Source organism: Bufo bufo, chromosome 8 (genome assembly GCF_905171765.1).
Source record: "Bufo bufo chromosome 8, aBufBuf1.1, whole genome shotgun sequence".
In the NCBI taxonomy this organism is placed as follows: Eukaryota; Metazoa; Chordata; class Amphibia; order Anura; family Bufonidae; genus Bufo; species Bufo bufo.
This window is the reverse complement of record NC_053396.1, coordinates 22920635-22932919: the sequence shown is the minus strand read 5'-3', so window position 1 is coordinate 22932919 and position 12285 is coordinate 22920635. Positions and strand designations below refer to the sequence as shown.

The 12285-nt window shown below is 48.0% G+C and overlaps 1 protein-coding gene across 2 annotated transcripts in view; it reads left to right on the top strand.

Annotated features, from left to right (window-relative positions):
* Positions 1 to 12285, top strand: part of PLXNB3 (plexin B3) — a 76840-nt gene that overhangs the window by 47561 nt on the left and 16994 nt on the right. For both annotated transcript variants that reach the window (XM_040405127.1, XM_040405128.1), the window contains exons 13-15: positions 6566 to 6735; positions 6849 to 6994; positions 9049 to 9154. In XM_040405127.1, the coding sequence (XP_040261061.1) occupies positions 6566 to 6735; positions 6849 to 6994; positions 9049 to 9154 (422 nt within the window). The remainder of the gene's footprint in view (positions 1 to 6565; positions 6736 to 6848; positions 6995 to 9048; positions 9155 to 12285) is intronic.

Genomic DNA, 12285 nt, shown 5'->3' with positions numbered 1-12285 from the left:
TTTCGGAAGAATCCAATAGGTAGCCAGACCACACAGAGACCACTAGACCTGGGACATAGTGGGTAATCTAGATACCTATAGATTCACCCTAACATACTGGTGGATCAACCCCCCCCCCCCCTTCCCCCACCAGAATTAAGCCAACACCTCACTCCAATATCCTATCAGATGGTAGACGTGATCTGTACTCCCTAATGGAATGACTACGGTAACCCGATAGTTTTAATGGATCACACTTGCATTTTCTCCACAATGGGCACTCTGTACAGGGACTATTTTTTGGGTTATCAACTCTCTCATTCAGTTTGTGCCATCTGGAAGCCTGACCTATTGCTGACCACACACATTAGTCTTTTGTCGGCCTTGGCGGGTTCAGCAAACACACTAATGTATATGGGGAGCTCCGACCTCTCCCCCAACAGATGATGTCGGGGGTGGCAAAGATCAGGCTAAATAAATATTTTTCGCCTGATCCTTTTGTTCTCCCGGAAGATAAACCACCACCAGAAATGTCTTGTCTCCTCTCTCCATAAAATACACATACATGATTGGCCGAGCCAAATGTGTATGGGGAATGCGGTAGGGAGTCAGCCGACAACTACAGAATGTGTATGTGTATGGGGAACGAGGGAGGGAGTCAGCCGACAACTACTGAATATGTATGTGTATGGGGAACGAGGGAGGGAGTCAGCCGACAACTACAGAATGTGTATGGGGAACGCGGGAGGGAGTCAGCCGACAACTATTGTATGTGTATGGGGAATGAGGGAGGGAGTCAGCCGACAACTATTCAATATGTATGTGTATGGGGAACGAGGGAGGGAGTCAGCCGACAACTACAGAATGTGTATGTGTATGGGGAACGAGGGAGGGAGTCAGCCGACAACTACTGAATATGTATGTGTATGGGGAACGAGGGAGGGAGTCAGCCGACAACTACTGAATATGTATGTGTATGGGGAACGCGGGAGGGAGTCAGCCGACAACTATTGTATGTGTATGGGGAACGAGGGAGGGAGTCAGCCGACAACTATTCAATATGTATGTGTATGGGGAACGAGGGAGGGAGTCAGCCGACAACTACTGAATATGTATGTGTATGGGGAACGAGGGAGGGAGTCAGCCGACAACTATTGTATGTGTATGGGGAAGGAGGGAGGGAGTCAGCCGACAACTACAGAATGTGTATGGGGAACGAGGGAGGGAGTCAGCCGACAACTATTCAATATATGTGTATGGGGAACGAGGGAGGGAGTCAGCCGACAACTACAGAATGTGTATGTGTATGGGGAACGAGGGAGGGAGTCAGCCGACAACTACAGAATGTGTATGTGTATGGGGAACGAGGGAGGGAGTCAGCCGACAACTACTGAATATGTATGTGTATGGGGAACGAGGGAGGGAGTCAGCCGACAACTACTGAATATGTATGTGTATGGGGAACGCGGGAGGGAGTCAGCCGACAACTATTGTATGTGTATGGGGAATGAGGGAGGGAGTCAGCCGACAACTATTCAATATGTATGTGTATGGGGAACGAGGGAGGGAGTCAGCCGACAACTACTGAATATGTATGTGTATGGGGAACGAGGGAGGGAGTCAGCCGACAACTATTGTATGTGTATGGGGAAGGAGGGAGGGAGTCAGCCGACAACTACAGAATGTGTATGGGGAACGAGGGAGGGAGTCAGCCGACAACTATTCAATATGTATGTGTATGGGGAACGAGGGAGGGAGTCAGCCGACAACTACAGAATGTGTATGTGTATGGGGAACGAGGGAGGGAGTCAGCCGACAACTACTGAATATGTATGTGTATGGGGAACGAGGGAGGGAGTCAGCCGACAACTACTGAATATGTATGTGTATGGGGAACGCGGGAGGGAGTCAGCCGACAACTATTGTATGTGTATGGGGAACGAGGGAGGGAGTCAGCCGACAACTACTGAATATGTATGTGTATGGGGAACGAGGGAGGGAGTCAGCCGACAACTACTGAATATGTATGTGTATGGGGAACGCGGGAGGGAGTCAGCCGACAACTATTGTATGTGTATGGGGAACGAGGGAGGGAGTCAGCCGACAACTATTCAATATGTATGTGTATGGGGAACGAGGGAGGGAGTCAGCCGACAACTACTGAATATGTATGTGTATGGGGAACGAGGGAGGGAGTCAGCCGACAACTATTGTATGTGTATGGGGAAGGAGGGAGGGAGTCAGCCGACAACTATTCAATATGTATGTGTATGGGGAACGAGGGAGGGAGTCAGCCGACAACTACTGAATATGTATGTGTATGGGGAACGCGGGAGGGAGTCAGCCGACAACTATTGTATGTGTATGGGGAACGAGGGAGGGAGTCAGCCGACAACTATTCAATATGTATGTGTATGGGGAACGAGGGAGGGAGTCAGCCGACAACTACTGAATATGTATGTGTATGGGGAACGAGGGAGGGAGTCAGCCGACAACTATTGTATGTGTATGGGGAAGGAGGGAGGGAGTCAGCCGACAACTATTCAATATGTATGTGTATGGGGAACGAGGGAGGGAGTCAGCCGACAACTACTGAATATGTATGTGTATGGGGAACGAGGGAGGGAGTCAGCCGACAACTATTGTATGTGTATGGGGAAGGAGGGAGGGAGTCAGCCGACAACTACAGAATGTGTATGGGGAACGCGGGAGGGAGTCAGCCGACAACTATTGTATGTGTATGGGGAATGAGGGAGGGAGTCAGCCGACAACTATTCAATATGTATGTGTATGGGGAACGAGGGAGGGAGTCAGCCGACAACTACAGAATGTGTATGTGTATGGGGAACGAGGGAGGGAGTCAGCCGACAACTACTGAATATGTATGTGTATGGGGAACGAGGGAGGGAGTCAGCCGACAACTACTGAATATGTATGTGTATGGGGAACGCGGGAGGGAGTCAGCCGACAACTATTGTATGTGTATGGGGAACGAGGGAGGGAGTCAGCCGACAACTACTGAATATGTATGTGTATGGGGAACGAGGGAGGGAGTCAGCCGACAACTACTGAATATGTATGTGTATGGGGAACGAGGGAGGGAGTCAGCCGACAACTACTGAATATGTATGTGTATGGGGAACGCGGGAGGGAGTCAGCCGACAACTATTGTATGTGTATGGGGAACGAGGGAGGGAGTCAGCCGACAACTACTGAATATGTATGTGTATGGGGAACGAGGGAGGGAGTCAGCCGACAACTACTGAATATGTATGTGTATGGGGAACGAGGGAGGGAGTCAGCCGACAACTACTGAATATGTATGTGTATGGGGAACGAGGGAGGGAGTCAGCCGACAACTATTCAATATGTATGTGTATGGGGAACGAGGGAGGGAGTCAGCCGACAACTACTGAATATGTATGTGTGTGGGGAACGAGGGAGGGAGTCAGCCGACAACTACTGAATATGTATGTGTATGGGGAACGCGGGAGGGAGTCAGCCGACAACTATTGTATGTGTATGGGGAACGAGGGAGGGAGTCAGCCGACAACTATTCAATATGTATGTGTATGGGGAACGAGGGAGGGAGTCAGCCGACAACTACTGAATATGTATGTGTATGGGGAATGAGGGAGGGAGTCAGCCGACAACTACTGAATGTGTATGGGGAACGCGGGAGGGAGTCAGCCGACAACTATTCAATGTGTATGGGGAACGCGGGAGGGAGTCGGCCGACAACTATTGAATATGTATGTGTATGGGGAACGAGGGAGGGAGTCAGCCGACAACTACTGAATATGTATGTGTATGGGGAACGAGGGAGGGCGTCAGCCGACAACTACTGAATGTGTATGTGTATGGGGAACGCGGGAGGGAGTCAGCCGACAACTATTGTATGTGTATGGGGAACGAGGGAGGGAGTCAGCCGACAACTACTGAATATGTATGTGTATGGGGAACGAGGGAGGGAGTCAGCCGACAACTACTGAATATGTATGTGTATGGGGAACGCGGGAGGGAGTCAGCCGACAACTATTGTATGTGTATGGGGAACGAGGGAGGGAGTCAGCCGACAACTATTCAATATGTATGTGTATGGGGAACGAGGGAGGGAGTCAGCCGACAACTACTGAATATGTATGTGTATGGGGAACGAGGGAGGGAGTCAGCCGACAACTATTGTATGTGTATGGGGAAGGAGGGAGGGAGTCAGCCGACAACTATTCAATATGTATGTGTATGGGGAACGAGGGAGGGAGTCAGCCGACAACTACTGAATATGTATGTGTATGGGGAACGCGGGAGGGAGTCAGCCGACAACTATTGTATGTGTATGGGGAACGAGGGAGGGAGTCAGCCGACAACTATTCAATATGTATGTGTATGGGGAACGAGGGAGGGAGTCAGCCGACAACTACTGAATATGTATGTGTATGGGGAACGAGGGAGGGAGTCAGCCGACAACTATTGTATGTGTATGGGGAAGGAGGGAGGGAGTCAGCCGACAACTATTCAATATGTATGTGTATGGGGAACGAGGGAGGGAGTCAGCCGACAACTACTGAATATGTATGTGTATGGGGAACGAGGGAGGGAGTCAGCCGACAACTATTGTATGTGTATGGGGAAGGAGGGAGGGAGTCAGCCGACAACTACAGAATGTGTATGGGGAACGCGGGAGGGAGTCAGCCGACAACTATTGTATGTGTATGGGGAATGAGGGAGGGAGTCAGCCGACAACTATTCAATATGTATGTGTATGGGGAACGAGGGAGGGAGTCAGCCGACAACTACAGAATGTGTATGTGTATGGGGAACGAGGGAGGGAGTCAGCCGACAACTACTGAATATGTATGTGTATGGGGAACGAGGGAGGGAGTCAGCCGACAACTACTGAATATGTATGTGTATGGGGAACGCGGGAGGGAGTCAGCCGACAACTATTGTATGTGTATGGGGAACGAGGGAGGGAGTCAGCCGACAACTACTGAATATGTATGTGTATGGGGAACGAGGGAGGGAGTCAGCCGACAACTACTGAATATGTATGTGTATGGGGAACGAGGGAGGGAGTCAGCCGACAACTACTGAATATGTATGTGTATGGGGAACGCGGGAGGGAGTCAGCCGACAACTATTGTATGTGTATGGGGAACGAGGGAGGGAGTCAGCCGACAACTACTGAATATGTATGTGTATGGGGAACGAGGGAGGGAGTCAGCCGACAACTACTGAATATGTATGTGTATGGGGAACGAGGGAGGGAGTCAGCCGACAACTACTGAATATGTATGTGTATGGGGAACGAGGGAGGGAGTCAGCCGACAACTATTCAATATGTATGTGTATGGGGAACGAGGGAGGGAGTCAGCCGACAACTACTGAATATGTATGTGTGTGGGGAACGAGGGAGGGAGTCAGCCGACAACTACTGAATATGTATGTGTATGGGGAACGCGGGAGGGAGTCAGCCGACAACTATTGTATGTGTATGGGGAACGAGGGAGGGAGTCAGCCGACAACTATTCAATATGTATGTGTATGGGGAACGAGGGAGGGAGTCAGCCGACAACTACTGAATATGTATGTGTATGGGGAATGAGGGAGGGAGTCAGCCGACAACTACTGAATGTGTATGGGGAACGCGGGAGGGAGTCAGCCGACAACTATTCAATGTGTATGGGGAACGCGGGAGGGAGTCGGCCGACAACTATTGAATATGTATGTGTATGGGGAACGAGGGAGGGAGTCAGCCGACAACTACTGAATATGTATGTGTATGGGGAACGAGGGAGGGCGTCAGCCGACAACTACTGAATGTGTATGTGTATGGGGAACGCGGGAGGGAGTCAGCCGACAACTATTCAATATGTATGTGTATGGGGTACGCGGGAGGGAGTCAGCCGACAACTATTGTATGTGTATGGGGAGCGCAGGAGGGAGTCAGCCGACAACTATTCAATATGTATGTGTATGAGGAACGCGGGAGGGAGTCAGCCGACAACTATTGTATGTGTATGGGGAACGCGGGAGGGAGTCAGCCGACAACTATTGTATGTGTATGGGGTACGCGGGAGGGAGTCAGCCGACAACTATTGTATGTGTATGGGGAATGCGGGAGGGAGTCGGCCGACAACTACTGAATGTGTATGTGTATGGGGAACGCGGGAGGGAGTCAGCCGACAACTATTGAATATGTATGTGTATGGGGAACGCGGGAGGGAGTCGGCCGACAACTACAGAATGTGTATGGGGAACGAGGGAGGGAGTCAGCCGACAACTACAGAATGTGTATGTGTATGGGGAACACGGGAGAAAGTCAGCCGACAACTATTGAATATGTATGTGTATGGGGAACGCGGGAGGGAGTCGGCCGACAACTACAGAATGTGTATGGGGAACGAGGGAGGGAGTCAGCCGACAACTACAGAATGTGTATGTGTATGGGGAACACGGGAGAAAGTCAGCCGACAACTATTGAATATGTATGTGTATGGGGAACGCGGGAGGGAGCCGGCTAACAACTATTGAATATCTATGGGTTTCATACCATTTTCTCCTGTTTTCTGGTTCTGTCGCTTAGTGACTCTCTATAACTGCTCCGTGGGCCAGACAGACTGCAGCCGCTGCCAGTCCTTACCGCCCGAATACCAGTGCTTGTGGTGCGGAGCGGAAGAGAAGGCGTCGTGCGTGCACAAGGGTCAGTGTGAACAGAGCACCGTCCATGTCTGTCCTACGCCGCTCATCCACACGGTAAATATAAAGGACCTTGTACAGCGTTTTGGTTCCACAGACCATGAATTGCAGTGGATTATGTAGGGGGCAGTACAATACCTTGCGTACAAAATTATTATTTATTTTTTTAGTTTTCACCAAAGACTGGTGTTTTAGAAGGAGGAACCACCATTACTATTGATGGGGAAAATATGGGCCAGAAAGCAGATGAAGTGTCGGTGACTGTCTGTGACAAGCCTTGCGCTCTTCTGCCAGATTTCTACGTCGTGTCCAACCGGTTAGTATACAGCCGTGAAGACCCCCGATGTAGGATGTTCTTTTCAGTCATTTCCTCCAATACTCTGGCTAATTCAGCCCTGCTCTTCACTTCACTGTACATTCAATTTTAGTGTCCGGCCTGTAAAAGTTCCAGTAGCGCCTGCGATCCCCAGGAGCCATCCAGAAATAGACGTGTTTATTAGCGCATTGGAACCAGACATACTTTTAATTGGTTACGGTTTGATTGCCGTGCCAAGCTTCACCTATTATTTAATAGCTCCACCTGCTGGAGGTTGGTAGTACTGCAGAGGCAGGATTGAATGCTGCGGTATCCTAGGGAGAAAAACGATGTATGTGTGCAAGGGTGCACCTAGCCTTACTGCTGCCTGAGGCGAAAACTGAAGCGGTGCCCCAACCCCCCAATGCCAATTTCTTAATTTAACCCCTTCCTTCCAGCCCTACTGTTAAAGACATACTTGTCAAACATTACATACAGTGCTACAAAACATACAGGGTAATACAGCGCCACATACTGTGCCCACTGTGCTTCCCAATACTATACTGCAGGAACAGATAATCCCCCTTCGTTCCCCCCTCTTGCCCCTACCTCGTGGTGCCTGAGGCAATCACCTCGCCTCATTGGTGGTGCACCCCTGTGTGTGTGTGTGTGTGTGTGTGTGTGTATATATATATATATATATATATATATATATATTATACACACACAGTAGGTATTTGAAACCGGGAGTTAACTTTGTCCCTGTTAAAAGGTGCGTGTCCCTAGCAAAGTCAGTGCTGGTTGAATGGTGTCTGAGTTTGTAGGACACACCCCAGATAGTAAAACCCAGGTTGTCAATTAATCTATCAATTTCTAGGAGGAATGGCAGAGGAACCGCACAACACAGATCCACAATTATTTTTTGACGCGTAATGGGATTACTTACTAAAACGGATGTGTCAGAAGAAGTGCAGTGTCTGCAAGAAAAAAAAGTGCTCCTTAAAGGGGATCTGTCACCATGATTCTTGACCACATGAGCAGTAATGCAAATAAGAAGTCCAGATCAGCATTTCTTATTTTCTCACTGCCCCTTTCCCCTGCAGTCAAAGCTGCACTGAAAAATACCACTTTAACTACTTCCTTACTGCTGAGCGACTATATACAGTGAAAGTGTAAAGTACCGTATTTTTCTCTTTATAAGACACACTTTTTTAGCAAGAAAAAAATCTGCGTCTTATAAACAGCAGTCAGGGAGATCCAGTATAGCCAGACCCCCTGACCGCGTCCTTGATCCGGCAGAGTGCACATCCAGCGGGCACTAGTGCAGGGAAATGTGAGTTTTTATTAAAGATAAGTGTGTGTATGGGTGTAGCAGAGCTGTACATGTAATGGAACTGTAGCTCTGTAGCAGAGCTGTGTGTGTAGCATGCCTGTATGTGTATGGCAGTGTTGTGTGTGTGTGTGTGTGTATAGCAGAGCTGTGCATGTGTCGCAGACCTATACTTAAAAATAATAGCAGAACAAGAAGCATGGCAGGACACAACAGAGCAATGACAGGAGACGCATTTATTCGCATAGGTACATTTAATGAGGTGACCACATGAACCATTGCTGGTTGTTACAATAGTCAGCAGGACACACCAAGAGTAACAGGATCTGACCAAAACTATTCCCCCCCCCCCCCACACACACTACACCCTAAAGTTACTGATCTTGACCCCTCCACATCAGTAAACCACATTCCCTTCAAAGAGGACATAGAAAATATTTTTTTTAGTTTTCTGTTGTCTAAACTTGGGGTGAGTCTTATAGTCCAGTGGGTTTTATAAAGCGGAAAATACGGTACATTGTATGAAATATTAAATGATGCAACTTATCCCAACTTCCTACATTGGAGCTGCTGCAGATCAGCTGATCGGTGGTGGTGTAGGGTGTGGGCGCATCGCCGATCAGATATTCATGGCCAGATCTCATACCTAGAGAGACTGTATTATTAGTTGTATGTAGTCTGAGGTCTTATAAAACATTATATTCTATAAAACCTGCATTGATTTAAGCCAACTCCATCCCTACAGGGTTGTCTGCACACTGTCCGCTAGTCCAGAGGAGGTGTCTGGCGCTGTCAAAGTTTCAGTAAATGGTCGTGATCCTGGTATCTCCAGCGAGGTTTTCTTTTATCAGGTGAGTGGTTTTTACATAGAGCGGAGGCGGTCAGTGCCAGTAAGTTCTGGAGGTGCTACCAGGGGCATTGCTGCATGTTGCGCGTGCATACGCCTTGTGCCAGGGGTGTAACTAAATGCTCATGGGTCCTGGTGCAAGAGTTCAGCTTGCCCTCAACACCCCATCCTGCCACCCCCAATACTGCGTCTTCTGTGCCCCCCAATACTTTCCTGCAAAAACATTCCCCCTGAAAATACTGGTACTGCCAGTTAGGGTGGTCACCATACCAAAATTTGATTTCAATACCATAAAAAAGTATTGCGATATTTGATACCACGCGAAAAAAATAAAACGCCAAAAAAGCTGCCTGCATTACGCATTTTATGGAACGTCCGGCCCATAATCAAACAGTCGTATCCTATTTTTTGGGTGGGCTAGGTGACTAAAAAATGGCGACTCACGCAGTTTTTATTTTTTCTGTTACGGCATTCGCTGCGTAGGAGATATAGGTAGTTTAATATCTTAACCCTTAGAATACCAGAGGTTTTTTCGGGTTTTTTCCCCTATATTCCTTGAGCTATAACTTTTTTATATTTCCGGTCACATAGCTGTATGAGGGCTTATTTTTGGCGGGAAAAGTTGTACTTTCTAATGCCACCATTAATTCTGGCATAAAATGTAATGGGAAGCGGTAAAATTCCAAAAGCGGTGAAATTGGGGAAAAAACACACAATTCCTCCACCGTTTTACGGGTTTTGTTCCCATGTCGTTTCGTTTGTGGCAAAACCCTTCATTTTCTGGGTCACTACGATTACAACGATACCCCATATGTATAGGTTTTTTATGTCTAAATAGTGTAAAAATAAATTTTTACTTTTGATAAAAATTCTTTTTTTTTTTTTACATCACTATATTCTGACCCCCATAACTTTTTTATACTTATGTCTACTGAGCTGTTATGGGGCTCATTTTTGCGGGACAATCTGTAATTTTTATTGATACCATTTTGGAGTGTGCGTGACTTTTGGATCACATTTTATTAAAAAAAATTGGTGTAAGAGAAGCAATCAAAAAATGGCAAATCGGCCATTTTGACCCTTTTTTCCGTTACTCCATTTGCCGTAGTGGAATTTTTTTTTTCTATTTTAATAGTATGGGTGTTTTCAGTCGCGATGATACCCATGATGTTTTTATGTTTATTATTATTTAGGTACTTATTTTTTTATTATACGCAAAGAGGGGTGATTTAAACTATTTTTATTTTTAAAATTAAATTTTTTGTGATAATTTTGAAGCTCCTATATAAGCCTATAAATAATCATTTTAAATTTTGTTCTATCAGGGATTTCTAAGATGAGATTTACACTAGAAATGGCTCATTTCTTATCCTGGCCTTCCATCTCATCAGCGAGGCTTACAGTGTTCAGCGCAACGACAGATACCCACATTGGCCGTATGGGGCATCGGTAGGAAGCGTTTCCGGGTTTTTTGCGCATTTACATGCCGTGATCTCGTTATTGCTGGTCACGGTAATTAGTCGCAGGTCTCTGCTGTTTGAAACAACAGAGATCTGCTGGCCATGGCGCCCTCGCACTTGTGAGCAGGCGCCATGTTTACACATCGCTCCAGTGCCGTACATGTACTGGTAGCGAACGGGTTAATAATATGGATTTTTTCGGACGTGGTGATATGTTTATTTATATTATATGTAAAATAGGGAAAGGGGGGTGATTTATACTTAATATTATGGTGTGTTTCTGGGATCTTTTGATCCCTTGTCCTATTCACCCTAATAGAGCTCTATTAGGGTGAATAGGACTTTACACTGTCCCTGCTGCCCTGGACTTTGTGCACAGCAGCAGGGAGCTTACTATGGCAGCCAGGGCTTCAGTAGAGTTCTGTCTGCCATGGTAACCGATCGGAGACCCACGATTACACTGCTGGGGCTCCGATCAGAACTGCCACTGCACCACCAGTGCAGCACCTGAGGGGTTAACTGACGCTGATCGCATCTCCCTGTCATCGAGGTTTGGGTGCCAGTTATGTGATTCTGCCGCCGGCACCCGCCTCCTGTATCTGTATTAATGGGTGAGTTATCTTCATTGGTGGTGCAGTGGTCACTGCCCCTCCCCTCCTCCGCCCCTCTCTCTTCTCATTGGTGGCAGTGGCACGGGGGGGAGGGAGGGAGAGACTGCTTTCTTCTCCACTGTGCTGCTGAGGGAACATGGCGTGCGCTGAAAGTAGCGCGTGCCATGTTCTCTGATACTAGGCTGTGCAGTAGCGCAGCCTAGTATCGGTAAAAGTATCGATTGGGTATTGATAATTTGATACCCGGTGCAACCCTTCCGCCAGTACGAAAATACCAGTTTATATTGTGCGCCAGTACAAAAAATACCTCCTTACCTTTCAGATCATACCCCCATATCAGACCTCAGATTAGACCCCTCCCCCGTCTCAGACTAGACCCCCTTTAGACTTCTGTGTGAGACCCCCCTATCAGATCCCAGTTTTAGACCACAGATCAGATCCCCATTAGACATCCATGTCATAAAGCTCCATCTCAGACCAGACACCTATTAGACCTCTCAGACCCTCCCATGTATCCTCCAGACCCCAATTAGACTTCCAGACCCCCATATCAGACCAGACTTCCAGACCCCCCTTAGACCTCTCGGATCCCCCATATCAGACTTCAAAATAAGTTAACTTGCCTCTCCTGCCGCCACTCTCCACGTCTGGCGGTCTTCCTGCTCTCTTCTCGGGGGCCCATGCTGCACAGTCGCGTGACCTCCTGCAGCATCATGTCATAGAGCGCTCTGTACGTCCTGACGCTATAGGCATCCAGCACACAGCAGCGCGGGCCCCGGGAAGAGCGAGCAGGAGGAGGGGTAAGTACAGTGCTCACATCGCCTCACTCCCCCTCCTCCTGCATACTAGTGAGCGCCTCCATAATGGAAGTGCTGACTAGTATTCCCTTTATAAGATACACTGCGTCTTATAAAGGGAAATATACAGCACCACTGGCAAGGGGTCCCTCTGGGCCTCCCTGGCTTAGGAGCCCGGTCGCAACTGCGACCCCTATAGCTACACCAGTGTCTTGTGCTGATATAATACACTTGTATGTATTAGTCAGTGCTCGAAGAATAGTATGC